General features: G+C 35.3%; 1 protein-coding gene across 1 annotated transcript in view; it reads right to left on the bottom strand.

Annotated features, from left to right (window-relative positions):
• Window positions 1–14,319: 14,319 nt before the first annotated feature.
• The window catches only part of LOC110213178 (neuron navigator 3), a 449,693-nt gene continuing 438,182 nt past the window's right edge, over window positions 14,320–25,830 (bottom strand). The window contains 5 exon segments of the mRNA XM_020993448.2: window positions 14,320–17,063; window positions 20,553–20,756; window positions 21,999–22,117; window positions 23,612–23,808; window positions 24,348–24,419. Of these exon segments, the coding sequence (XP_020849107.1) occupies window positions 16,944–17,063; window positions 20,553–20,756; window positions 21,999–22,117; window positions 23,612–23,808; window positions 24,348–24,419 (712 nt within the window). The 3' untranslated portion in view covers window positions 14,320–16,943.

Raw genomic sequence — 25,830 nt, 5'->3', positions numbered from 1 at the left:
AGTTAAAAAATTAAAGTTTTTTTAATTTAAATTTTTTTTTAAAAATTTAAAAAAATCATAGTATTCATTTGTGAATCAATGAGGACCAGGAGTTTGCTTTTCCTTTGGTAGTTCCTTCACATTTAGTTTGATTTCATCTACTGGAATTGGGTTATTTAACATTTCTATCTGGCCTTCAAAAAGCATGGGTATTTTATATTTCTGAGGGTATTTCTCCATTTCTTTTTGTATTCTCAGTCTTGCTAGCATATAACTGTGCACAGTAGATTCTAAGCATTCTTTTTATTTCTTCTGGTTTTGTTGTGATTTCACTTTGCTCATTCACTGTTTTACTGATTTGAATTTTTGCCCTCTTCTCTTTTATCTGATTAATCAGAAGTATCAATTATATTAGTCTTTTAGAAGAACTAGTTTTTATTGATAATTTCTATGGTTTCTTTTATTCATTCATTCATTTGTTTATTTATTTGGTTTCCAGTTAGTCTATTGTTCCTCAAATAATTATTATCTCTTTTGTGCTTATTTGAGGTTTGCTTACTTGTTGACTTTAATGCACTTTCTGTTCATTCATCATCTTTTTTTCTATGTTCTTAATATAATTGTGGGGATATGATTCCTCCCCCCAACCATGACTGCTTCAGCTGCAATGCAGAAATTCCAGTCTGTTGTTTGATCATTATCATAATCTTTCACATACTTATTCAGTGTTTCATTTGTTCTTTGACCTACTTATTACTTAGGATTTCATTTTTAATTTACCATTTGGGTCTGTTTCTTTTGTTTGTGTTCCCGGAACTAATGACTTTTTATTAGGTTTTGGTCTATAAAGGATGTATTTACTGCTTCTTTTCTTTTTATATTTTTTTTCAATATCTCTCTGCCCTAGTACATGGCCATTAAAAAAAACTCCATGTGATGTTCAGTATTTCATATAGTCTTGCAGAGTCCTCGTTAGAAGACATCACAAATCTTTTAGCTCTTGTTTCTCCAGCAATTTATTCAGCTCTATGTTTACCTTTCTGTTTATTTCTCAGTTAGACTTATCTAAAACTGTGAGAGGAACATTGAAAACTCTTAGCTTTATTGTGTTACTGCCTATGTATTCTTATGATTCGGTTGATGTTCCTTTATGACTGGATGCTAAGGCATTTGGAGCATTTAAGTTTAACACTATAAACAATACAATATTTTTTTAATGCTATAAACTAGAAAAGTTTAATACTATAAACTTAAATGCTCCAAATGCTTTAGTATCTAGTCATAAAGGAAACATCAACTTTTGCTTGGTTTCTTTCAGCATATTGTAGATTCTAAATTTATCCTGTTTTATTTTTAATAGTTACTTTTTCTTTGCTATATAGAATGAATACAATTCATGCTTTTTAAAAATTCACTTGATGAATAGAAAATTTTCCCATTCCTTCTTTTTTATTCTAATTATATCTTTATTTGTTAAATATGTTTCTTGTATGCAACAGATTGTGAGGTTTTGTTTTCTGACCTAATCTGTCATGCTTTTTTTTTCATTTGTTTAATTGGATTGTTTGATTATTCACATTTAAAGTAACGAGTTACTTTTATATTTTCTTTCATTTGCCTCTAATATTATATTTTCCCACTTATAACCTTTTTTTACCTTTCTGTTATTAGCATATTATTATTTCTTTTCATTCAGCCTCTATTTTCTCATCTCTAAAATGGAAGTAATAATAGCACCCACCTCACCAGGTTGTGAAGAGCTATATAAATGTTATTGTATAGTTTTAGGTTGTCTAAATATTTGGTGTTTATTACATTATTGATTTACTAGAAACTCAGCTTCACATGTAAAAAAACTAAATGTAATAACAGCAATCATTATGTATAGCATTTATATAGTGCTTTAAGGTTTGCCAAGTACTTCACAGGTTTTATCTCATTTGATCCTCTCAACAACATTGAGAGGTAGGTTTTATTCCCTTTTTCCAGATGAGGAAACTGAGTCTGAAAAAGATGAATTGACTTGCCTGTGGTAAAAGTACTAAGCATCTGAGGCAGGATTCAAGCCACTGCACCACCCAGCTACCTCTAAAAACATTTTACTGTCAAATAATCAGTTTCATCACAGTATCATACTACTATTCAATCACTACCTTTAAGTTTCTATGGGGATTTTTTTGTCCATTCATTTTCACTTATTTTTCTTCCGTTGATTATAGTTAGTGAGTAGATACTCTTTTTCTCACTCAACTTTTTTTTCCATTAAATTATTTGAGGAAAGATCCTTCCAAATGTGCTTATACTCTTTGTACTAGTTGGTCTTAATTGAATTAAATATTCTATTTCATTAAATTCAATTTTCATAGTTCATGTAGCATAATGTATTTTTCCATTATTATTAGACAGGTCATTATTATTTTTTGCAATCACATATGGGGCTATAAAAATCTTAAACTTTTTTGTTGTTTTTCATCATATTTTCTATATTTAAGTTAGTAAATCCTCTAAACTTGTCATATTTCAATGTATAATTGACTAAATCAATACTGGTTTGCTGTCAATATGTCACCTTTTTGTCCATTTAATGAATGGAACTATTTCCTCAGAAAAGGGGATGAGAAAATAAGATGTATATAGCTGGTTCAATTTCCATTCTGTCTTCCTGCCTTGCCTTTCTGTCACTTTAGAGATCTATAGTCTGACCTTTCTTTGAAATTAATGGTCACACAGTTTCTCTCTGCCACTTCAAAATTTACTTTCTTCTTCAAGCCAGTTGGCCACATTTGCTTGGCAAGAGGAATACATTTTCATCTGCTTTGCACATTATTTATCCATGGTCCTCTGGAGATCTTGCATATTTCTTGCAATTAATTCTGTCAGGAGGGAAATTTCCAATGCATACTGCAGATCCCCTGCCCCTACGCTGCTACGAGGCAAAGCTGGAATTCGTTCCCATTTATCCACCATACCAGCTGGCCACTCCAGCCATCTCTAGCCAACTCCAGCCTCCATACTTACGGGAACATTTTTTTTTCATCCTTATAAACAGGATACTTTGAACATGAGCAGTTTTATTTAATAAAACAATGCATTCCCCTTTTCTTCAATCTCAGTCTATCTTCATGGATTGTGAATATTTCTTAAACTTATGACCTTTTGTGACAGAAATGCTATATATGAAAAGATCTAGGTCTATGAGTAGGATTTCCTGAATCTCTTGGTTCTCAGTCTCCTCTGGGGGGAAATTTGGGAATATGTGTGTGTATATCACATTATTATATTTTAGAATATTTATAGAATTATAAATAAATATTTGTAGACTATATAATATGATATTATGTAATATATAATTTATTAATATTATATATTCCCAGATTTTTCCTCAGTTGAAAGATTTTACATATATGTGTATGTGTGTGTGTATATGTATGTGTTTGTATTCCCAGATTTCCCCCACATACTCACATATATGCACACATACACATATATACATGCATACATATACACACATATGCATATATTTTACCACTGAGGGGAAGCTATATAATATACAATGTATTTTTATAAAATTTAATACAATTTTTATAAGATGATATATTGTAATATATGAATACATTCCCAGATTTCCTTCAGTTTCCATCTATTCAGATAGGAGGAAGAGGCAAATACTCCAGTACTAGCATCATACTTTTAAATTATATTTCACATTTTTTTTCTAGGCAATGGGGTTAAGTGACTTGCCCAGGGTCACACAGCTAGTAAATGTTACGTGTCTGAGGTCAGATTTGAACTCAGATCCTCCTGAATCCAGGGCCGGTGCTCTATCCACTGTGCCACCTAGCTGCCTTACTTCACTTTTAAAAATGTTCTCTATCCATCGTAGTAGATCAAAACCTACCCACAGCTGTGTGAACTATGACAGTCATCTTCATGCTTTCCTGTCTTCCAATGAGGTCCACAATCTGCTAGAAGTCATTCTCCATATTCCTTTACATGTGATAGATGTCAGTGCAGCTTATATCAAGTTGTCCATCTTATCTCTTGCCCTCTTTAAATGACTTATCCCAACTCTTTTTCTGATTATATATTTCCTGAGTGCAATCCCTTATTCCACTTCTAGCTTCCATCAACAGAAATATTCTATAGCCTACTTGTATTCATTAAACATTTTTCCTCGTTGCCCTTTGGGTCACCTACAACTTTGACTCTTTGGAGATTGTGGTTTTCCTAGACTCAAATATACAGAATCATTACCTGGAGAATATTTAAAGTTTCAAAATTGTACTTTATGTACATATTTTTGTCTACAAGTTTAGTTCAAATAGGATTTATTTGGTATATATCCATTAAGCACTGATTATAAGCAAAGATAAATGAGACAGGGTCTCATTTTACAATTTACAAGCTGGCTGTAAAATTGGAAAAGACTTGTCCTGATGCCTCTGAGTGCCTTCTGTGTTTTCCTGTCCTGTGGCTAGGCAATTAAAGGCCATGTTGAAGTGAAAGGGCTGGTTGTGGTGTCATTTATTGGGGAAAGTATATTAATATGGCATAGGGATACATTCAGTTCAGACTTGTGGCTCATGCATGAGAGACAAGATTCTCTGGGAGCAGATTCTGAAATAAACTGTAGTGAAAATATCTCTGGACTGGGAAGCAATTTAACCTTTAAAGCTGTAAACAAAAATATTTAATTAGAGAATTGTTGGAAAATCAAAATATACAAATATCAACATTTGAAAAACATCAAGTGAATTCAGAGAAAAGTCCTAACCTTAAACAAACAAAAACAAGTACATATTTTATCTACCTACTTAACAAAAACAAATTTTAATTAAAAGCCTTATAATTTGACAAAATAGAGTGAGTCTTTTCTTGAAATAAGCTAATAGGACATTTAGCATATGATCATCAGACAATAAGTGGTTCTGGATAATTACCTAATCCATATAACTGAATTTTAATTCTCAATGTTAAAAGCCTTGACCAGTCAGGGATCTCACCCAAATTCTTCCCTAAACTATGTACAATTTATTAACTTGCTCTCTAGGAATCAGTTTTCTCATCTTTAATGTGAAGGGTTGGGGTTAGATAATCTCTAAGACCTAAAATTCCATTTTGGTATTTTTTATAAAATGTAACTTTTGTTCATTTTATAAATTTAATTCATATATTTTGTTTTTATATCATCTAAATTTTCTTCTCTTTGTCTATCTTTTCCCACTCTTGATTCCATGCCCCCCCCAAAAAAGAATCATGTTATACAATTGCTGCAGTCTCCCATTTGGAGCACCTTGCAGATCTTGGAACACTATATAAATGTTAACTATTATTATTAGAGAAGGTTCTAGGATAAGTCACTCTCTTTCTTTTACTGTTTTATACTTAATGTTCTATGAGCTATTGCAGATATGGATAAAATAACTGTTTCTTCTAGTTTGAATTAAAGTATAAGAATTTAATTTAATTTAATTAGAATTTAAATTCATCCCCTGTGAGATACTCATTGAGAGCATTCTCCATAGCAGATAGGTCCTTCAATAGCATCTATACTTCATCTTATTACCACACAGTTTTGTTCTCTGCTAGGTATCTATAATTTGAAAGAATTCTGTTCTGATTAGCTTGGAAATTATGAGTATTTGCATGATGTTTATTCAAAAACAATTCTTAACTTTTTATGGACCAACTTTATGTCCCACGGCACATTGCTTGGCATATAGTAGGCATTAAGTAAATATTTATTGACTGATCCAAGTTGTTGTGGGCAGTTGTTCAGAATATGATAATGGTTGGGTACTGATACTGTTTATTGGCTAAATGCTCCAATATTGTTAAAGTCTGTATTTGTAATATAGCAAGACCTTGGACTTAATGTCCCTTTGAGGATGGTTACTTTTACCCTTCACAGGTAAAGGGCACCTCTGTGGAATTGGGAATCTTTTTTTCTAATGTTATTTGTTCATTCTGGGCTGTTCTTTCTTAGTGTTATCTGCCAATTGGGCCTATACAAATGCAGCATAGAACCTTCTCTGTAACTCTAAGGAATTGCCCCAAATACTAGGAATCGAGATAACTTGCCTAGTTTCACAAAGCAGTCATATGGGTCAGAATTCAGACTTGAACCCTGATGTACCAGTCACTAGGGTCAAGTCTCTATCTACTAAAGCAGAAAGGAGAGGAAAAGTCAGTCCCCTTAAAGTAAAAATTCAGTTTGTTAAGAAAACCTGTGTTTATGTCCTGCCTTTGACATATTTTATCTTTGAGTCCATGGACAAATTACTTAACCTCTGAGTGCCCATAATGGCTACCTAAGTTTATAAATTACTTATAAGTTGTGACCTGTATTAATTGAGGTAGTTTTCACAGTGGGAATTTCCTACACCTATGAGATCACAGGTAGGTGTGTGTGTGTGTGTGTGTGTGTGTGTGTACTCATGCTCTAAGAATTTGTCAGATGATTAGAATAATCTATAAAAGTAATTCACATATGCTGTCTGCATGGCTAATCACAGGCTATGGCTATGATTTAAGAGACACCGAGAAAATCCCAGGTATCCCTCATGATACCCCAAAATCCCTACTTCATTGTGTCAACTACTTTTAATTCTAATAATTGCAGATTCATCATACTTGGAATCATCTATATTATAACTCCAAATATCAGTAGAATAGCTCAATAATTATTGGTTATCAATATCTGATGTATAATATTTCAATCAACATATTTTCTTCTTAATATTGAGTTGAAACAGTCGCACTGATGGCTTGAGAGTTAGGTAAGGTGGGGAAGAGATTATTTTGGTGCATAGGTAAGAGGATATTTAGAATCTTAGATCCAAAAGGGACCTTCCTCTTCTTCTAGTCCAACTCCCTTCATTTTGTTACTTTGAAGTGAGAAGGTCTGAGTTCAAATATCCATTCCATTAGTTACTGGCTATATGATTTGGACCGGTCTCTTTTGTCTGTGCCTCAGTTAGCTCATCTATAGAATGGGTCATTGGGCTAGATGATCTTTAACTTTCCTTCCAGATTTAAATTCCTCATGTATGTACATGTCACCCACACCCACACCCACAATACATATATACTTCGATAGTCAGTCAAAAGTTCTAAATAACTGTGAGAAACTGTACTAAACTCTGGGGGACACAAACTGAATTTCCCTTAATTATTAATAAAAAGAAATACTTATAATAATTAGTAATAGTAATCATTGATATCTATATAGCACCTTAAAAATTTTAAGTTATTATTTATTTTCTCATTTGATCCTCAAGAACCCAGTGAGGTAAATGCTGTTATTATCTCCATATTACAGATGAATAAATTGAGGCTGAAAGAGATTAAGTTGCATTACCATATCATCCCTCCCCCCCCCTTACCTACTCAATTATCTCCAACGACTCCCAATTGCATCTGTTGATCAAACATAGAATTCTCTACTTGGTTTTCAAATCCATTAATAAACTAGTTCCCTCCTACCTTTCCTTTTTCCTTACACTTTCCTCCTCAGCAATTACTCAGAACCAATGACACTGGTCTCCTGGCTGTTTCAAAAAATAAGACCCTCCATCTCTTAGATCCTAGAATTTTCTCTGTCTTCCCCATGCCTGAATACTCTCACTCCTCATCTCTGCCTTCTGGCTTCCCTGTTTTCCTTCAAGTTGCAGCTAAAACCCCATCTTTGACTAGAGGAAGCCTTTCCTAACCCCTCTTAATTCTATTGCCTTCCCTCTATAATTTCCCATTTATCTTGTATAAAGCCTCTTTGTGTAGAATTGCTTGCCTGCTCATTTTCCTCAAAAGACTGTGAGCTTCTTGAGGGCAGGAATTCTTTTGCCTCTTTTTGCATCTTCAGTACCTAGCATAATGCCTGGTATATAGTAGGCACTTAATATATGTTATTGATTGATTGACTGTCCAGGATCATATAGCTAATAAAAGTCTGAGATAAGATTTGAACTCAGGTCTTCCTGACTCAAGTCTAAAACTAGATCCACTATGCCATCTAGAAAAACAAATACAGAAGGCTATAAAACAACATCAAATTATTAGAGAAATACCCTTTCCTCGCATACAGGCAAGCAAAATAAATTTATTTATGATGCTACTCTTGTGACAGTGAAAGAAGAACATGTTTTCAGTTTGAAAAAAGTTTTTTTAATGCATTAGTAAGGGAAGATAAGAATGGCTCTACCATTTTAGAGGAAAGTTCTGAAAAATGGATAATTTCTAAATTGGTTTTAAAAAAGGGTGGGTGATAATTGACTCAAGAAGAGCAAACAAGTTTCCCATCAACTCCAAAGGGCACTGAGTTGGATTTGTTCCATTCAGGCCACTGGGATAGAAAAGTCCTTACAACTAGAGGCTTTCCAAACTACATCTGGGGAAATTTCAATCTCCATTCCAAATGGAAAAATATTTATGTTGGTGCTCAATGTCTTATGGCCCTTTCCTACTCATCTATACCCCTTCATCTTAGCCAAAGTATCAAATTCTAAAACCCAGTAATAGGAAAAGAGTTGTGCCTAACAAAAATACTAGACAAAATATGTAATTGGGAATATATTATTCATCTTCATCGAGTTTTTTTTTTCATCTCCAGTATTTTGTAACCAGTATTTCTTTCTGGAGAGGCAGCATAGTATATAATCAAATACTGACCTTTAAAAAGCAAAGACCTTGGTTCAATTGCCACCTTGACACATCCTGGTTATGTGATCTTAGCCATCACTTTCCTCTGGGTGCTCACAGTGACTCTTTAATATTGTGAATTATAGAGAAGGTATTGACAAGTTTTGGAGGGGATTTTCATCACTCAGGTGTACCATATGTCACTGAAATCACATATCCAATTCCTACTTCTATCTCTATTTCTTAAGAACTTATAGCATATAGAATAGGGGGATATCTGTTGGTAATTTTCAAAAGAGTAGAAATTGGCCTTTTTGTTAACACATGTATTTTATTGTTTTTTTTTAATTTGACTACATTTCCCCAAGCAGCCAGGTTGAGCTTTTTTTTTTTAATCTTTTAAGTGGTCTCAAGTACCAGCTTTAAATATTTGAAACATTCATGACTCTATGGTTCCAAATTCATTCCTTTAGAACATTTCCCTTTTTAATTTTTGTATTTTTAGAAATAAATTCTCTAAATGTAAAAATTAAAAATAACAAAATGAACCTTTAAAGGTCTGCTTTTTTCCTCCAAAGCTAAGCTTAGTTGAGTTGGTAACAGCAGCCATCCTTGATTCCATCTGGTTCCATTACTGGCAATACTTCAAGAACAACATATCACCCAGCGAGACTGGATTCCTTAGATCTTACCACTGAACTTCTCACTTGGGTCAACCCATCTGGCCAAGTCCTTATGCAAAGAGCAAGCCAAGTAAATCACATCTTCTAAAAGCTCTTATTTTAAGGTCAAGTGGAATATATTTAGATATTGCTTTCTATGAGTGTAAATACTGTTTAGAACTATGTGAAGAGACTTAGGTTTAATATAATGTTGACATTATTAATACATTAAAAGAAGAAAAAAAAGGCCTGAGGAATATTCTTGAGGAAAATAACAGAATTTATGAATTTTATAAAGGGACTAGATTTTCTTATTTTCTTTCTACTCTAGAGAAGCTACATTGTGTAACAGATAGAGAACTGCCCTTGTAGCCAGGAAGACCTGAGTTCAAGTTCTATTCCTAATATATATTGGCCATGTGACTTGGGGCAAGTAACTTAACCTTTTAGTGTTCTAGGCAACTCTCCAAGTTTCCAAGACTCCAAGGTATGGAGTAAATGCTGACTAACATGGCTGAGTGAATATTCTCATCCAGATGTTCCCTATAAAAATGAAACCAAAGGTCCAGTTCTTTTGCTTATGATGGCTTTTTCTGCTCTAAAATTGACACTGCTATTTGTCCTTCATTCTCAAAGAGGATCATGACATCAGAGAGGTGATGCCATTACATGCAAATGAATTGGAATTAAATGAGGGAGGGCAGTACAAAATCACCAGCCTCACTTTCTCCTCCAGAACCATCTGGGTTCAGTGGCCAGACATAGATCAGGACAACTGGAAATGGCCCAGGATACAGACAGAATACATGTAACAATGGTTTTGAAGCTTTTGGTCCATCATGGTCCCTTTCAGCAGTCTGGTGAAACTTACGGACTTTTCCCAGAATAATGCTTTTAAATATGTAAAATAAAAACTACAGTATTACAAAGGAGGCCAATCATATTGAAAAATATGTTTATATATATATGTACATATATACATATATAAATATACATATGCAAAGGTACATAAACATACACACACGCATACACACATACACACACACACACACACACACACACACACAACACACACACCCTCTGTGATTCCCTAAGTCTCACTCCACCTGAAGCCATCTCCAGTTATCCTAATCTATACATTGCGACTGGACCCAGATGGATGCAGAGGAGAAAGTGAGGCTGGTGACTTTGCACAGCCCCGCCTCACTTAAATGCAATTCACTTGCAAGTCAATACATTACCTTTCTGATGTCATTGGTCCTCTTTGAGAACAAAGGACAAATAACAATAACAGTAATATGACTTCATATGTTGTTGTTGAGTCATTTTTATTTTTGCCTGATGCTTCATGGGGTTTTCTTTGCAAAGATGATGAAGTGGTTTACCATCTCCTTCTCCAACTCATTTTAAAGATGAGGAAACTAAGGCAAACAGGGTTAAGTGACTTGCCCTGGGTCACATAGCTAATAAATATCTGAGGATGGATTTGAACTCAGGAAGATGAGTCTTCCTAACTCCAGACCCAGCATTCTATCAACTGTGTCACCTACCCACTGTATAATTATATACATGAGTGCATGCATGTACACACACACACATATACACACACACACACATATATCTATATCTATATATATCTGTAGATCTGTATACACAAAAATAAACATGCATACATGTGTCTGTATATGTGTGTATTGAATAAATGTTTGAATGGGGACAGCATTGTAGTTGGAATCAGAAGACTGAGTCTTGGCTCTGACATTAGTTATCTGTTATGGGGAATAACATACTGTTTACCTCCCAGGATGGCTGGGAGGAAAATACTTTGGAAGCCATAAAGCATGATATGAATGTGAGACCTTGATCTTGTTACCAAGCATAGGTCCTGAAAAATGAAATTCAATTAACTCTCTGTAAGAAAAAAACAAACAAAAAATGTAGTATTTGACATATGGTCAGTAAATTGTTCCCAAATCATTCTAACTGTAACTTTCAGTCCAATTGTCTGGCAGTTTCACCAGAAAAGTGGTCTACTCAAGATCTTAAAAAAAGACAAATTAGCTTATAGGGTAAAGCAAGTTATAAGTATTTGGAGAATGATTCTCTTGTTCTTCTGCAGACAGTCACAAACCTTGATTTGAATAATTCTGGTAAATCTAAGACATAACTTATAATTCTGGTTTAGGTTCAAAAATGAAGGGATTGTTAACTTAGGAGGTCTATGGACCTATTTTTTTAGTGACTGAATTTCAATACAACTGCTTTCCTCTGTGATCTGATATATTATTTTGTGCATTTAAAACTATTTTTAAAAATTAGAATAAGGTCATCATTTTCCTTTGCCTGACTTCCTTCAAGTTCCAGCTAAAAATCATTTTTTTTAATCTGTGCCTTCCTTTTGTGATAATTTCCAGTTTGTTTTGCATATTTCTTCTTTGCTTCTACTTGCTTGCAAATTATCTCTCCTGTTAGACTATGAATTCTCGGAAAGTCAGAACTTTTTTGCCTTTGTATCTTCAGTACTTAGTGTGGGGCTTAGCCCATATTGACCAGACTGGGTATTAAGAACATTTTAGAAAAAGATCTAAGGATTTACAGCCTTCAGGGTCCATTCTCCCTTACCTTCCTGGTCTTCATTTCTTACTGGGTGAAATCATTGGTTCCCATATGTTTAATCATCATCTCTGGGATGATCGTTCCCAGTCCTAATAACTGCCTCAGAGTCTAACTCTATCTTACCAGCTAAATGGTATATATTTCCACGTGGATCTCATCTAGGCATCTCAAACTAAACATGTTGAAAACCAAATCCACTATGTTTCCCTCTCTCCCCTCAAAAACAAACAAACAAAACAAAACCCCCTTCACCTCTTTTACACTTTCCTATTTCTGTCAACCATGACTATCATTTTAGTTACTTTCTCAACATTTTACTCTCACTTTATGTATACGATTTGTTGCCAACTTTTTACCTGTATTAACACCTCTCACCTATAACCCCTTCTCTCCAGTCATATGGCCATCATCACAGTAAAGGACCTTATCACCTTCCTTCCAAACTATTACAATAGATTCTTAATTGGTCTCCCTGTCTTGCTGCACCTCCACTACAATCCAGTCACTAAAGTGATTTTTCCTATAAAGGATCTGTAACTTTGTTAATCTCCTGCTCAATAAACTCCAGGGACTATGACTTACAGAATTATTTATAAACTGCTGTGTTTGGCCTTTAAAGCTCTTCAAAATATGGTCACTGAGACAGCTAGGTGGGGCAGTGGATGGTGTGCTGGCCCTAGAATCAGGAGGACCTGAGTTCAAATCTGGCCTCAGATGCTTAACAGCTGTATAACCTTGGGCAAGTCACTTAATCCTGATTGCTTCTCAAAAAAACAAACAAACAAAAAACAAAACCCACCACCACCATGAACAACAATCAGAGCATGGTCCCTTCCTACCTTTCCAATCTTGTTACACATTGCCACTTTCCAATCCAATCCTTCCATAATCCAGCCAGACTTGATTACCTGTACATACTCCATGTCTTTGCATTCGTGGTCCCACCATGACTGGAGTGTGTTCTAACTCATTGCCACCTATTGGAATCTGATTTCTTTCATTACTTGGCTCAAATGCCATGCTCTAGAGGTAGATTTTCCTGGACCCCCTAGATGCTAATTTTTTTTTTTTTGATTAGGCAGTAGGGTTATGTGACTTGCCCAGACTCACACAGCTCTAATAATCTTTTTTTTCTCTCTGACTCTCTTCTCCATGTTATCTTCTATCTGTTTTGAAATAAGTTTAGCCAAGTCCTAATTAGAATGAACAATGAATTTCATGAAGTGTTCACATTATTTGAATGTACACTGGATATTTCCATGAGTTTGGAACCAATGATCATATTTTACATAATTATTGCTTCAAATGATATGAATTTGGATATATACGAATGCTTCATGGGATTCGTTATTCACACTAAATGGGACCCAGCTATATGTGTGAATATCCCCTCAACCCATTAGAATATAAATACCTTGAGGTCAAGGATTGGCTTCACTTCTGTCTTTTTATCCCTAGCATTAAGCCTGGAACATAGGAGCTTAATAATCAGTGATTTTTAAAAAGTCCTTTTTGATTGATTGATACCCTTCCAGTTTTCATTTCTGACATCTTATTTATTCCAGGTAAATAATAACGCATCTTGTTGCGATTGTATAGATTCCCAACATCCCATTATAACGCAGCTGCTTTTATGGAATAGCTAAGTTAATTCTTCTAGGCAGAGATGAATTTTTTTTTATCATCTCATTTTAAAGTCATTTACTTATATCAATTATAAAGTGCTATCAAATAACTTTTAATAACACATTACAAGAATGATTTTAAAAGATAAATTTGTATCTGGAAATGTATACATATATACATATATATTTTCTGTAGTATAAATTACTATCTCAAAAGTTATTTTATTTATTGAATAGTTGGTATAAATTTTAAGCATATGTGCATTTAATTACACATACATGTATCTATATATGTATATAGATATATGTGTATGTATGCATGTATATTTTTATGTGTGTGTACACATGCACAAGTTTAAATAGAATATGCATAAACACGTTTCTTTGTGGTTGTTGGAGTAGCATCTGTTTTGCATAAGCAGGGCTGGTTTCCTTTTATGGGAGCAAGAAGGTCATACTCAGTATCATTGTTGGAAAGACAGACTAAGGTTTGAAATATTCATCCTGTGGGTAATGATGTTTGTTGACTTGGTTGCTGTGGTGAATGAGGATGTGACAGGAGAATCTGTTTTATCGAAATTATTATTTTTTAACCCTGAGAATTATAGCATTTTGTCCTTTGTTATTAGTAAAATAATTTTTAATTGCATTCTAATCTTGATCTTCATTTATTAGGACTGGTCTTAAATTGTGGCATATTAGTACTGTGTCACATTTTAAAGCTTGACATTTCATTAATAAGTACATGCTTCTTTAATGACTACATTTATTCTGTGTTTCTCATTATATAGACACCAGACTTTGTTTTCAATAAATAATTCCACTTTAATGGCAAAGTAATAATTTAGACAGATACAGTGTGCACATTTGCCAGAAGGAAAAGGAAAAAAAAATATATATGCAAGCTGGTTTACAAGCTAGAGGAACAATAAACCAATAGAAAATACATCATCCAGTTAAGTCCGAGGACACCAAATACTTATTATCAGGGCTTTACAAAGACTACAAAACTTTCAGATGATTTATTTCACTGTTTCTGTCTATTTACATGATATGTTACATCAAAAATGTACAAAATATAAAATGTATACAGACAAATGTTTCACAAACAAGTTTCATTTGTAAACTAGGTGGACTCACTGAGATGTATTGCAGGAGGTTCTGTCTATGTTGTTCATGGTTCGTTTGGATTTCTCAGAAATGGCAGGGAAAGATTTTCTGATTTTCTTTTACACTTGTGTCTCATACAAGGGCAACTAGTCACTTAGCCAGCTACGCATGTCAATGTTACACCACAGAACCAATCTACCTTCGGGGCCCCGAAATCAAGTTGTCAAAATTCTACATGCACGAACTCCATTGTGATTTCTATTAGGACAATAGCACCACAAAGGGACCTAGAGACTTAGTAACACACTGAAAACTGCAGGGATGTCTTTGTCTTGTGTTATATAGCAACTGACCCCTGGGTGGTCACAGAGAGTAGCACCAATTGTACATCCTGAAGGTAACACTTTATTGTTTTTTTTTAATGGTACAGTACATATCTACACCATTACCCAAGCCCTTGGATTGTGTTTGAAACAAGTTATTTCTTATGGCCAGAACTTTCACTAATGAATCCGATCAAGTTTATCATGCAATCTGTTTACAGCCTGCCATGCCAGATGCACTTTAAAATCATTCAAATTTCTGAAAATGTATTGGCTTCATGTACAGATTGGAAACATGCTCACTCCAGCACTGATAACTCCTGCATAGTCATACCAACTGTAAATACAGGACAAACACACCAGATAAAAACAGCTTTTAGGGTTTGCATTCTGTATTTGTTTGCAACATACAGGAAATCTCAGCAAGTGAAACATCTCAACACCAACAGGATAAAATACAATTTGTGTGAGTGTGTTTGTTTGATTTGTGCAAGGCCTTTTTTTTTTATTTACAATACCCACCCAGTAGACTGTGCAAAACTAACCCTCCTTTACAATATAAACTCTTTCTCTTCCACAGTGGATGTCACTGCTTCCGTGTGATTCAACTCTCTGCTTTTTCTTGTACAAAGATAGCAATGAAAACACCATGCGTCAAGTTAGGAGGGAAAAAAAGGGGGGGGGCCAGGAAAGAGAGGAAAAAAAGAGAGAAAGAAAAACCCCAAAGGTTTGTGCTCATGCTGCATCAAATGTTTCCAGCTCTGCTGGAGAGGAATTTCAAAATATTATGCCTTCAAACAAAGCTCCATCCCCTGGCACTGGATGAATCTTAGCTACCTCCCTCAGCTTGTAAGTGATGGTCAAAGTGGGTTTGGGGGTTCCTTGCCTATGTCCAAGGAAAGACAAAGCAATCTTTTCACAGGATAAAAATACTGATCTTTCTCCTATCCATTTCTTAAAAAAAAAAAGTCATGATTTACAGATATGAGGCTGCTTTGTGAACCAATGTGTCTTGTTGGTAAAATGAAAAGACAGTGTGAGTTACCAATGGTTTTAGGAGTTAAACCACCTGTAAAACTGTTCTAGAAATTGGGTTTAAGGCAGTGAGACAGCACCATAGGAAATATTCCTTCGTCCACTGAAAAGGCTCACACAAATGAGGCCCTAAACAAGCCTTTTGTCAGTGTTCCCTAATAACTGGTAGAAAACTATTGTTGGGGTTGGGAAGTGGGTAGGTGGTTTAAAAAGACCACTGTGGTAAAAACAACCTTATAAAAACGGTGACTTGCACACTAAAAAGTTGGTGGAATACATCACTGTGGAAATGGCAGTTAGGAATTAACTTGGCACTTATCCAACACTTCACAGTAGTGTTTTCTGGTGGTTGCACAATGCCATTTGTGCTTATTGAGTACAGAGCCTCTGGCGTCCATTTTGGAATGGGCAGTAGCACAACACAAACACTACTGGAGTCATGTGACTAGCGCCTTGTGGCACAACGGAGGTAAGGATAGAATTGGATCTGGAAACACGGGCCCTGCATGGTGGATGCAGCACCTCAGAGTTAAAACAAAAAGAAAATATTTCCCAAAAAAGGGGGGAGGTGCCAAGAAGGAAGTAGAAAACAAAATAAACAACCAAAAAAAACCCTTTTTATTGTAAACTTTTAGAGAGAAAAAAAAATATTCCAGTTTGGCTAACTCATGTGCAATCTGCTTGGTGGCCCTCCACATAGGACCTCTTCCAGTTAATTAATGGAGCCCTACTTGTGTGACTCCATCGAGACAGAAATGCCTTGAAAGAAAAACGGATTCAAGCTTTCCATTTCAACTGAGCGTCTTGACTTTTCTGACTGAAATATGCTGCCTCTTTTGTGGCTTACAGCTCTTGGTCAGGGACCTTCGACTGGCTGCTCCATCACTGGCAGTGGCTGAGTGGAAATGCATTTTGTTTCCTAAGCTTACTCCTATAGCTATCTAACTTTATATCCTCTAGAGAGTTGATTCAAGAGATGAATCTAAAATGTCATCATGGTGGCTGGTGCTGTCACTGTCGCAGCTTTGTGCACTGGAGTAATTGGCTGCTTGTTGGAGCTTCATTAACATATTCATCTGAAAAAGAAGAAAAAAATCTATAGAGACAAGTAGCCTTTAGCCAACTACACAAAAAGGAACTATATATTCATTCATACATACATTCATATATATATATATATATATGTATATATATATATATATATACATATATATATATATATGTGTGTGTGTGTGTGTGTGTGTGTGTGTGTGTGTGTGTGTAAAATAGATATTAACATTAGCTGCCTTTAGGCACATTCTTCTACGACCCAAGAGAAGGGGGGAAACAGTTTTAGAATATCACATCGCCCTTGACTACCCTGCTGTGTCTCTCAACTATGACTTCGAAAAACTGAGAAAACGTAAGGACATAATAGGGTTTCAGGATAACTCTTTTATTCAATGTTGTGAATGTTTGCTGTTCAAGCAGGGAGATTGGAAAGGAAACTGTATCACAGCTGGACATCTGGGCCCATGTTTGGAGATAATGCCAAGCATCCGAGCTTTTTGGCTGAAGGAAGCAGAAACCGCTGAATGGCAACGGAAAGCCGTGAGTGTTCATCCACACGTACGTGCTCTCTCACACACACACACAAACACACAACCCCCTGAGAAAAGGAGAGGGTAGAGTGGAATGAAGCCAGCTGCTCCGTACAAGCACACCATCTGCTGATCAGGAGTTGACCTCAGGATGAGGTGACTGAATGAAGTCAACCACGAGTACTAGAAACAGGAAGAATTCACTGGATATTTTGTATTATTGTTGACTCTGTGGCACAATCAGGATTGATATGTCAATGAAAACAAAAACCACTTTCTAGAAAAACATCAGCTGCTTTGAGTTCTCTAGCATTCAGTATCCTTATGGGCTAGGGTAATGTTTGTTCCAGTCCAAAAGAAGCACATATAAGTCTTTGTGGGAAATGTGACTAATTTTTTATGTATTAAAAAAAAGTGGAGCTATATTGCTTAGATTCAAAGGAGATCTGTAGGGTTTCTGTTGACAGTAGCACTATAAAATGTTGCTTAAAAGTTGATCTAATCCAAGAAATTTGTGTATAGTCTTTTTATGTCTTATTTACAAACTCTTCAGAGTAAAATGAATGGGAATGGCAAAACTTGACCCTCTAGTACCTCAAGCATGGGCAGCTGCTCAGTGGGAATGTCTTTTTCCGTGTGCTAAGCTCAATCCTATATACACCTTACTTTATACCCTCTAGAGAATTGATTCAAGAGATGAATTTGCAGTGTCATCGTGGTAGCTGGTGCTATCACTGTCAAGCTTTGTGCACTGGAGTAATTGGCTGCTTTTTGGAGCTTCTTTAAACAGCAGAGTGTTGAGGGGTTACAAGCAGTCCCAGACAAGGTGCTGACAAAGAGATGACATAACCCTAACATACAAAAGAAGGGGAAGGAATCAGAGACTCAAAGTGAGAAGCCTTAAACTTGGAGATATCTTGAGAAAAAGTGAATCCAGCAAAAAGAAGAGAGCTTCCACATGGATAGTGTATAACATTGGAAGTAGGACCAAGTTAAAAGGCTGTTTGCTGCTATGGACTTCAAGTTGAAGTCAAAAGTTGGCCTTGCATGGAAGAGCAAAGTTTTCAGAAACTTGAATTCAACTCAATTCAGAAAAGCAGGGCATAAGAAACCCTGGTGAATGTAGTAGCCTAGGAGAAACTGGATTCCAAGAGAAGCTATCAGCCATAACTAGAATGCTACCATTCAATTCAATAGGCATTTATTAAGCACATACTGTGTACAGAGCACTTTGTTAGGTACTGACCTATATAGGAAGCTTAAATTAGATATGGTTCCTGACCTGATGGCACCATTTAAATATGGTAAGGACTCTGGCTTCAAAGTATGTCACAGTACAACTAGATTTAGAGCTAGAAGGATTCTCAGAGTCCATTTAGTTCCACATCCTCAGGAACTGAAATCTAGAGAGATTAAGTGAGTTAGCTGCTCAAGATCACATAGGTAAGAAAGCAGGATTTGAACCTAAGGCTCTTGACTCTGTAGCCCATGTAGATTTAGAAACAATAAAGAGGAAAATGTCCAACACAGGTTGGTATTCATGGCTAAAGGGGTCTATCACCATAAGGGAAAGTTGTTTCATGTTAATAACAGAGCCTTTTACTATGTAATTTCTTCCTATTAGAATGCTCACTTCTAAAGGGCAAAGTTAGCCTTTGTTTTTTGTAACCTCACTAAATAGGATAACACCTGGGACATAACAAATGTTTTTAGAACTGAAAGGAATGTTAATATAAATAATGGAGGACAGTGGGACCCAGTGGAGAGAGCCAGCTTGGAAACCAGAAAGGCCTTTATTCAAGTCCTGTTTCTTACATATATGGGCTCTGTAACACTGGGCAAGTCACTGCATTTCCTACTGTTCTAGGCAATTCTACATCTAAGCCAATCAGGCTACCATTTTAATTATTCTATCAATATGTGTGAATCAATGGGCTAAGGGGTAATTCATGATGGACTGTATTATTTTTACCTGGATGTAGACTACTAACCTAGTTGGGACAAATGCATACTTTCAAAATCAAGATAATGCTTTAAATGTCACATGTAAAAATAACAACTAAAGAAATACCTCTTAGTTTTATTCTAGTTAAGAATAGCTTTATGATTCCTTTATTACTTCCCCTTCTTAATTTGAGGAGAAAATAGAATCTCTCGATATATTTGTTTCATTATTTGTTTCATAAAAGCATTGAGATCTTCATTCTCAAAATACAGTATGCTGGTGAAGAGTTTAGTGCCCCATACCTAGTAATTTTGCTTCTACGTATTTATAGAAAGTAATTTCCAAAACAAAATAAGAATAAATTATTTGTCCCCAGTAATAAGATACACTTAAAATGTACTGGGAAATAATCATTTAGACTTTTATGATTTTCCATCTAAAGACTTTGAAGTACTCTACAGAAGTTGAAACTAATTAAACCATATAATATGGAAGCAGACAAAGAAAAGAGAGAATTGATTTTCCTTTGCTTCTGTGTCCTTCAAATAACAGTCCATATCAGCCTCCTCAATTCCATCCTGGAGTCAGATTCAGGAGCAACATCTGTTGTTTCTTCAAGTATTCATTTAACTTGCACGTTTCTGAAGTCTCCATTCAAAAAAATATAATTCAATTTTCTATGAATTGATGTGGGAATTGAGCCAGTTAATATCCTCATGAATTCCTCATTTTTTTTTATACTCTTCTGATGATAGAAATGCCAGGGAATGGGTAGTTAAAAGGGACAAACAATGGAAAAAGTGTCAGAGTTAGAATGAGAGGAGCTGGGTTCAAATCTAAATTTTCCTACTGACTATACAGATCAGTAATCCCCCATCTATAAGGCTCTTTTCTATTCTGTGCCTCTCTTTTCTCAGCTGCAAAAAAGCTAGATTATTTCGAAGGTCCCCTTAATACACACAAAACTATAAGCACTATGACCATGAGTCTGTACACTATTGTTAAGGCCAAATGATGAGAATAAAATATCCACTTCTCACCAAAGGATCCCCCTCTGTATCAGTCTGTGGAATGTGCTTGGAGGTTGTCCCTTCCTTTGCCAATGTACAGCCTTCATAACCAACATCTTCTGGTCTCAATTGAAGCAAGGCCGGGCCTTCTTGTTGCAGTGAGGCAGAGCTCCATGGGTATGTGTCAAGCACCCACTTGGAAGGATCTTCCCATGGTGCTCGCTTACCATACATCTAGAAGACAGGAGTACACAAAATAAATAAAAACTGGAAAACATACAGTTCAAGTCAATGTGCATTTTTACAACAATAACTATGTAAAAGGCACAGTGCCCGGGTTACAAAGACAACAATGACCTTCTCTCGAGAAGTATATTTTCGATAATTATTTAATGTATCTTTTGAATCTCAGATTTTCATTTTACTGGAGAAGTGAACAAAGCAAAAAACAAAGACTGCAGCAGTAAAGAAAATGGAACCAAGATCATACAAAGAAATAACATAAAACCAAAAAGCTGGCTAAAATAAAACATGTCAGGAGAGCTTCAATTCAGGCAATCTATTTTAATATAAGAGAAACTTATTCACTAATTAAATGCATACCTCATAAATTTTAACCATTTTGCAAAACAGAATAAAGCTGACAATAAGAAGATGAAATTTTCAATTATCTAGAGTTAAAGGGGTTGTGTTACATGCTAAGCAGAATTCTCTAAATCTCAGCAGGGAAATGGCTAAGCTAAAAGGAAGAGAGCCAATAGAAGTGGGGACAAAGTAGAGTGTTATGCCATGAATATGTCCACTTTGGTGGAAATCCAGAAAACTGAAGAGAGGCTAACCAAGTGGAGAGTGCTAAAGACTCAAAAATGTGGTAGTGTAGAGACCGTCTAGACAAATAGAGGAAACAGATATTACAGACTATAAAAGTGGCCTAGCTGTGATGGGAAGATATTAGTGAACAACTACAAGGCATCCTTCCTTTGCTAAAATCAGAACATATAATCCTAATGATATTGGAGGACCTCCAAGCACTTTCTAGCAATGCTCCCAATGCCTTGGAATATGCTTTGTTTCACCACATTATAATGTTGATTATATCAAATCACAAAACCAATGTTTAAAAGCCTTGTATATATGTTATGTTATGAAATAGATCAAGTTAGAACAGGGGAATAGAAAGGGTGAGGGAGATTCAGGGAAAAGCTTAGTACTAAATTACAGATCACAGAAACGGAAAAAGAAAGACAATGTGCCTCATCATTAGGAAAAAGTGAGAAATAAAAAGTTATTTGAATAACAACACGATAGTGAGGGAAATGGTAAGAAATATCTGATTTTATATTCATTCAGATCACCAAAATGGCCCACCTATCTTTGTTAGTGGATATGATCCATCTTTGCTGGGTGGGAAAATTCAGTAAATAAAGTGAAGGAATTTTACTCCTTTTCTAAGGGAGATACTGAGTCATTACATACCTGAAGACCTTCTCTCACTGCCTCCAGAAGATAGGGTACCAGGGAATAGTTCCAAAGATCAGTGAACCACACTCTGGCTCCCTCTACATCCATAGGACAAGAGAGGAAAAGACGAGGACCTGAGACAACAAAAATCCAGTTTGTAAGATGTCTAATCAGCTTCATGTGAAATAGAAACATTTTTTAAAAAACTCTTTAAGCCCTATTTTCTGTAATTTAACAAATTTCTGATTCCAGTGAAAATCACACTATAGAAAAGCTTGATTAAAGCATTTGTAGAAAAGTAATTTACTGAATTTAATTTTTAATTTAATTTCTTCCTCACATTCATTCATTCCTCATCTAAATACTGCAATAGGATCTTAACTCTGTGATTACCTCAGTGTTTTTCAAACAATACAAAGAAATGGATTTTTCACAATGAAAACTTGAAATATGTAATTGTGCATGAAATATTAAAACATATTCAATTTAGATGGAAAAAAAGTTTTCCTAATATAGTTTTCTCTTAAAAGCTTCTTTAAAAAAAATCAGAGACATGTTTATATATTTAATTGTGATGCTGGACAATTCATTTAATATTATTAAACCTCAGTTTCCTCATTTATTAAAAGGAAATAGCCCTTTAACCAAAAGGAAGCATGTTACAATGGATAATATTAGCCTTGGTGTTAATAAGACCTAGGTTGAAGTCCTGTTGCTGACATACATTATCTGGGTAACCCTAAGCATATCACTCAACCTCTTTCACTTTCTATTTCATCATCTTTAAAATGGCAATAATAACCATTCTTTCTTCAAAGTTCTCCTTTGAGAATCAAATAAGATTATATATTTATCTTGTATATTCTGTCTGTTTTTGTATGCATTTGTTTGCTTGTATTAGATTATATTGGATTATAAACTCCTTGAGGACAGAGATTGTCTTTTACCTCTTATTTTTTTTAATTAATTGCCATCACTTAGCACAGTGCATGGTACATAGAATTTAATGTTTATTGATTGACTCTACATGCAAATCTCTTTGCAAAATTTAAAGTGCTACATAAATGTCAGATAATAATAATAATCTCAGTGTCCTCGGACAACTCTATAGGTTTCTAAGTTACAGATGAGTTGTCCGTCTTTATGGATGAAGAGTTTCCATATCTAGAGTTCCTCACACTAATCAATTTACCTGTTTGCACCAAAAATGTAACAAACTACAGCAAAATGTCTAACCTTCATCACAGAGTTGTGAGGAAAGTCTGTTAAAAAATTCCAAAGTGCTATTTAAATATGAATGAGTGCTAATAGCATTAATAGTATCTAAAAATACCAGGTGTCTAGCATTTGGATACTTGTGACATTATATTTATTTTTTAAAACCTTATGAGAACATTGACTAGTTTATATTTTTATGAACATCTTCTAAGCCAGAATTTTCTGTAAAAAATCCTCCCTATCGCTGTTGTAGCTGAGGAGAGGGCAAAATTTCAGAAAAGATGTCAACTAGATTGTTTGGAGTCTTCTACCACGATCAGTTTGGCTCAGCCTCTTATTTATCCAATCTGCCCATCTTTACCAAGGACACCAAGTTCCTTGAAGAAGGCATATGCAGTTTTGGAACTCACCAATGGTCACATCAGAAGAACTGTGTGTTTCCAAAAAGCTATTTAGATGATGCCATGTTTTAGGAATCCAGTCTATGATTTTGATGAGGTCACCATTGCGCATATTTCTCTCTATTTCAGTCTCAATCAATTTCCTCCGGAGATATCTGCCCAGAAAGCCTTTTACTGGTTCTGTGTGGTTAGCACACAGTACCCACCTGCACAAAGGAATGCCCAACCTCAGAAATTATTGTATAAAATGAATATTCAGTCAAAAACCTATCTTCTTCCTTCAAATGCAAAGTGCTTATTTCCCTGTGTGAGATCATACTTGCAATGGCTAACAGAAATATCAGAAACTGTTAGATGATTAGGTTCTGATTTCCTGAACTAAGAAAAAAGTTTATATTCTTCAGAGATGAGTGGGAGAGGAGGCATGCTGTCTCACCACTGAGGGCACTTGTGCATAAAAACAGAACAAAACAAAAAAAATTGACCAAATATTAGAGCTGAAACTTGAATTCTTCATGGGTAGAGTAAAAGCATGATCCTTTCAATTTAGGAATCATGAACAAGGGAACATTTACAGGAAAGTAAACACTTCAGCATAAAAGCAGAAGAGGTGTGCATAATGTCTGCTTACAGAGACATATGTGGAAGAAGTGAGAATTACTTTCACAACACAGGTCACCACTGGAAGGATTTATCAATGTCCAAATAGAAAAGCAAAAAAAAAAATAAAAGAACCTTTGTTTACCTGAAATTATGATGCAATTCTAGATTTGGTGATGATGAAACCCCCTGGTTCATTGTTCCAATGATGTAGGGACTGAGAGTAAAAGAAGAAAAGGCATGAATTTGGAGGAGCTAAGGAGGAAAAGATTAATTAAACTGGCTTAATTTCTGGATTAGTGGATTAATTTCTGGCTCATGATAGTACTTAAATATTAAGCTCCAAAGTTGCAAGTAACAGTAGTTTAGCGACCAAGAGATGCAGGTCCTGTGCGATAACTTGGCTAAGTCATAGTTTTGGGGGCTTCAGTTTATCTGTAAAATGAGACATTTGGACTTCTGCATTAGGTGAAATAGATCGGCCCGTGGACTTGTGTGGCCCATGAGATAAGAACAGATATTACATTTTATAATACAATCAAACTTTTATTTAGAAATGTAAAAACTGTTCTTAACCCTCAGGCCATATGAAAATGGGTGGTGGACCAGATTTGTCCCAGGGGCCTTTTATAGACTGCCAATCCTTGGACTAGATGATCACTAAGAATCTTCCCTAATCAGCTATTTTTCCACTAGTGATTTTTCTTTGTGCTTTAATTTTTTTTCCTTAATAAAATCAGGTGTATAACATTTCCTGCTCAGTCTTCATTTCAACCTGCCTTATTTGGATTAGTTTAGTTTATAAAAAGCAACGATTCAATTGGGCAAGGAACCAAATCATTATCAAAGGATGTTCTCACTGCTTTTGTTTTAAACAGTCATGCCACAATTAAGCTTCAGTGGTTTTCAGATTCTTTTCTTACTTCAGGTCTATGGTTACATGAATTAGGCAGCCAGTCACGTTGGTTTAGGAGGTCTGATATGTGGATATGCATTTTTCTTTTTCCATGTGGTCAGGCTGACCTGTAACTGATCTAGAATAGATGCTTTCATCATTGCTTTCAGCTCATTTCCTATCCCCCCCCCCACACACACTCCCATGCCTGTTGAGTGACTGCCGCACCTAACATTAGGGAATCTCAAACGTGGAAAGAGCCACAAAATGCCAGGTGTGTGATTAAGAAGCCCCTCTATGACATCACTAATAAGTGAACATCTGGCTTCTTCTTGAAGACCTCTAGTGAGTGGGAACCTACTAATTCCTAAGGCAGTCTTTTCCACTACAGGACAGCCTAATTGTTAGTGCATTGAATTTTAAACTGCCTGTAACTTTTAACCAATATTCTCGGTTCTGCCCTCTGGGGCCAAACAGAACAAGACTAATTCCTTTTCAACGTGACAGAAGACCACACTCACTTCCTCCTTAAATATCCCCAAGTCTTCTTTAATATGGTCTAAACATAACCTGTCAGGCTATAAATTGGACAAAATGTTCCAATCTAAATTGCTAGCCAAGGTCTCCTCATCTACATAATCTCTACATAGATGAAATCACAGAATCAATCTTTAGCCCTGAACATAACTGATTCCTTCAACCAATATTCATAAGTTATAGACTCAACTATTTT

Source organism: Phascolarctos cinereus, unplaced genomic scaffold, assembly GCF_003287225.1.
Source record: "Phascolarctos cinereus isolate Bilbo 61053 unplaced genomic scaffold, phaCin_HiC Scaffold_1;HRSCAF=81, whole genome shotgun sequence".
Lineage (NCBI taxonomy): Eukaryota > Metazoa > Chordata > Mammalia > Diprotodontia > Phascolarctidae > Phascolarctos > Phascolarctos cinereus.
This window is presented reverse-complemented; position numbering and strand designations above follow the sequence as displayed.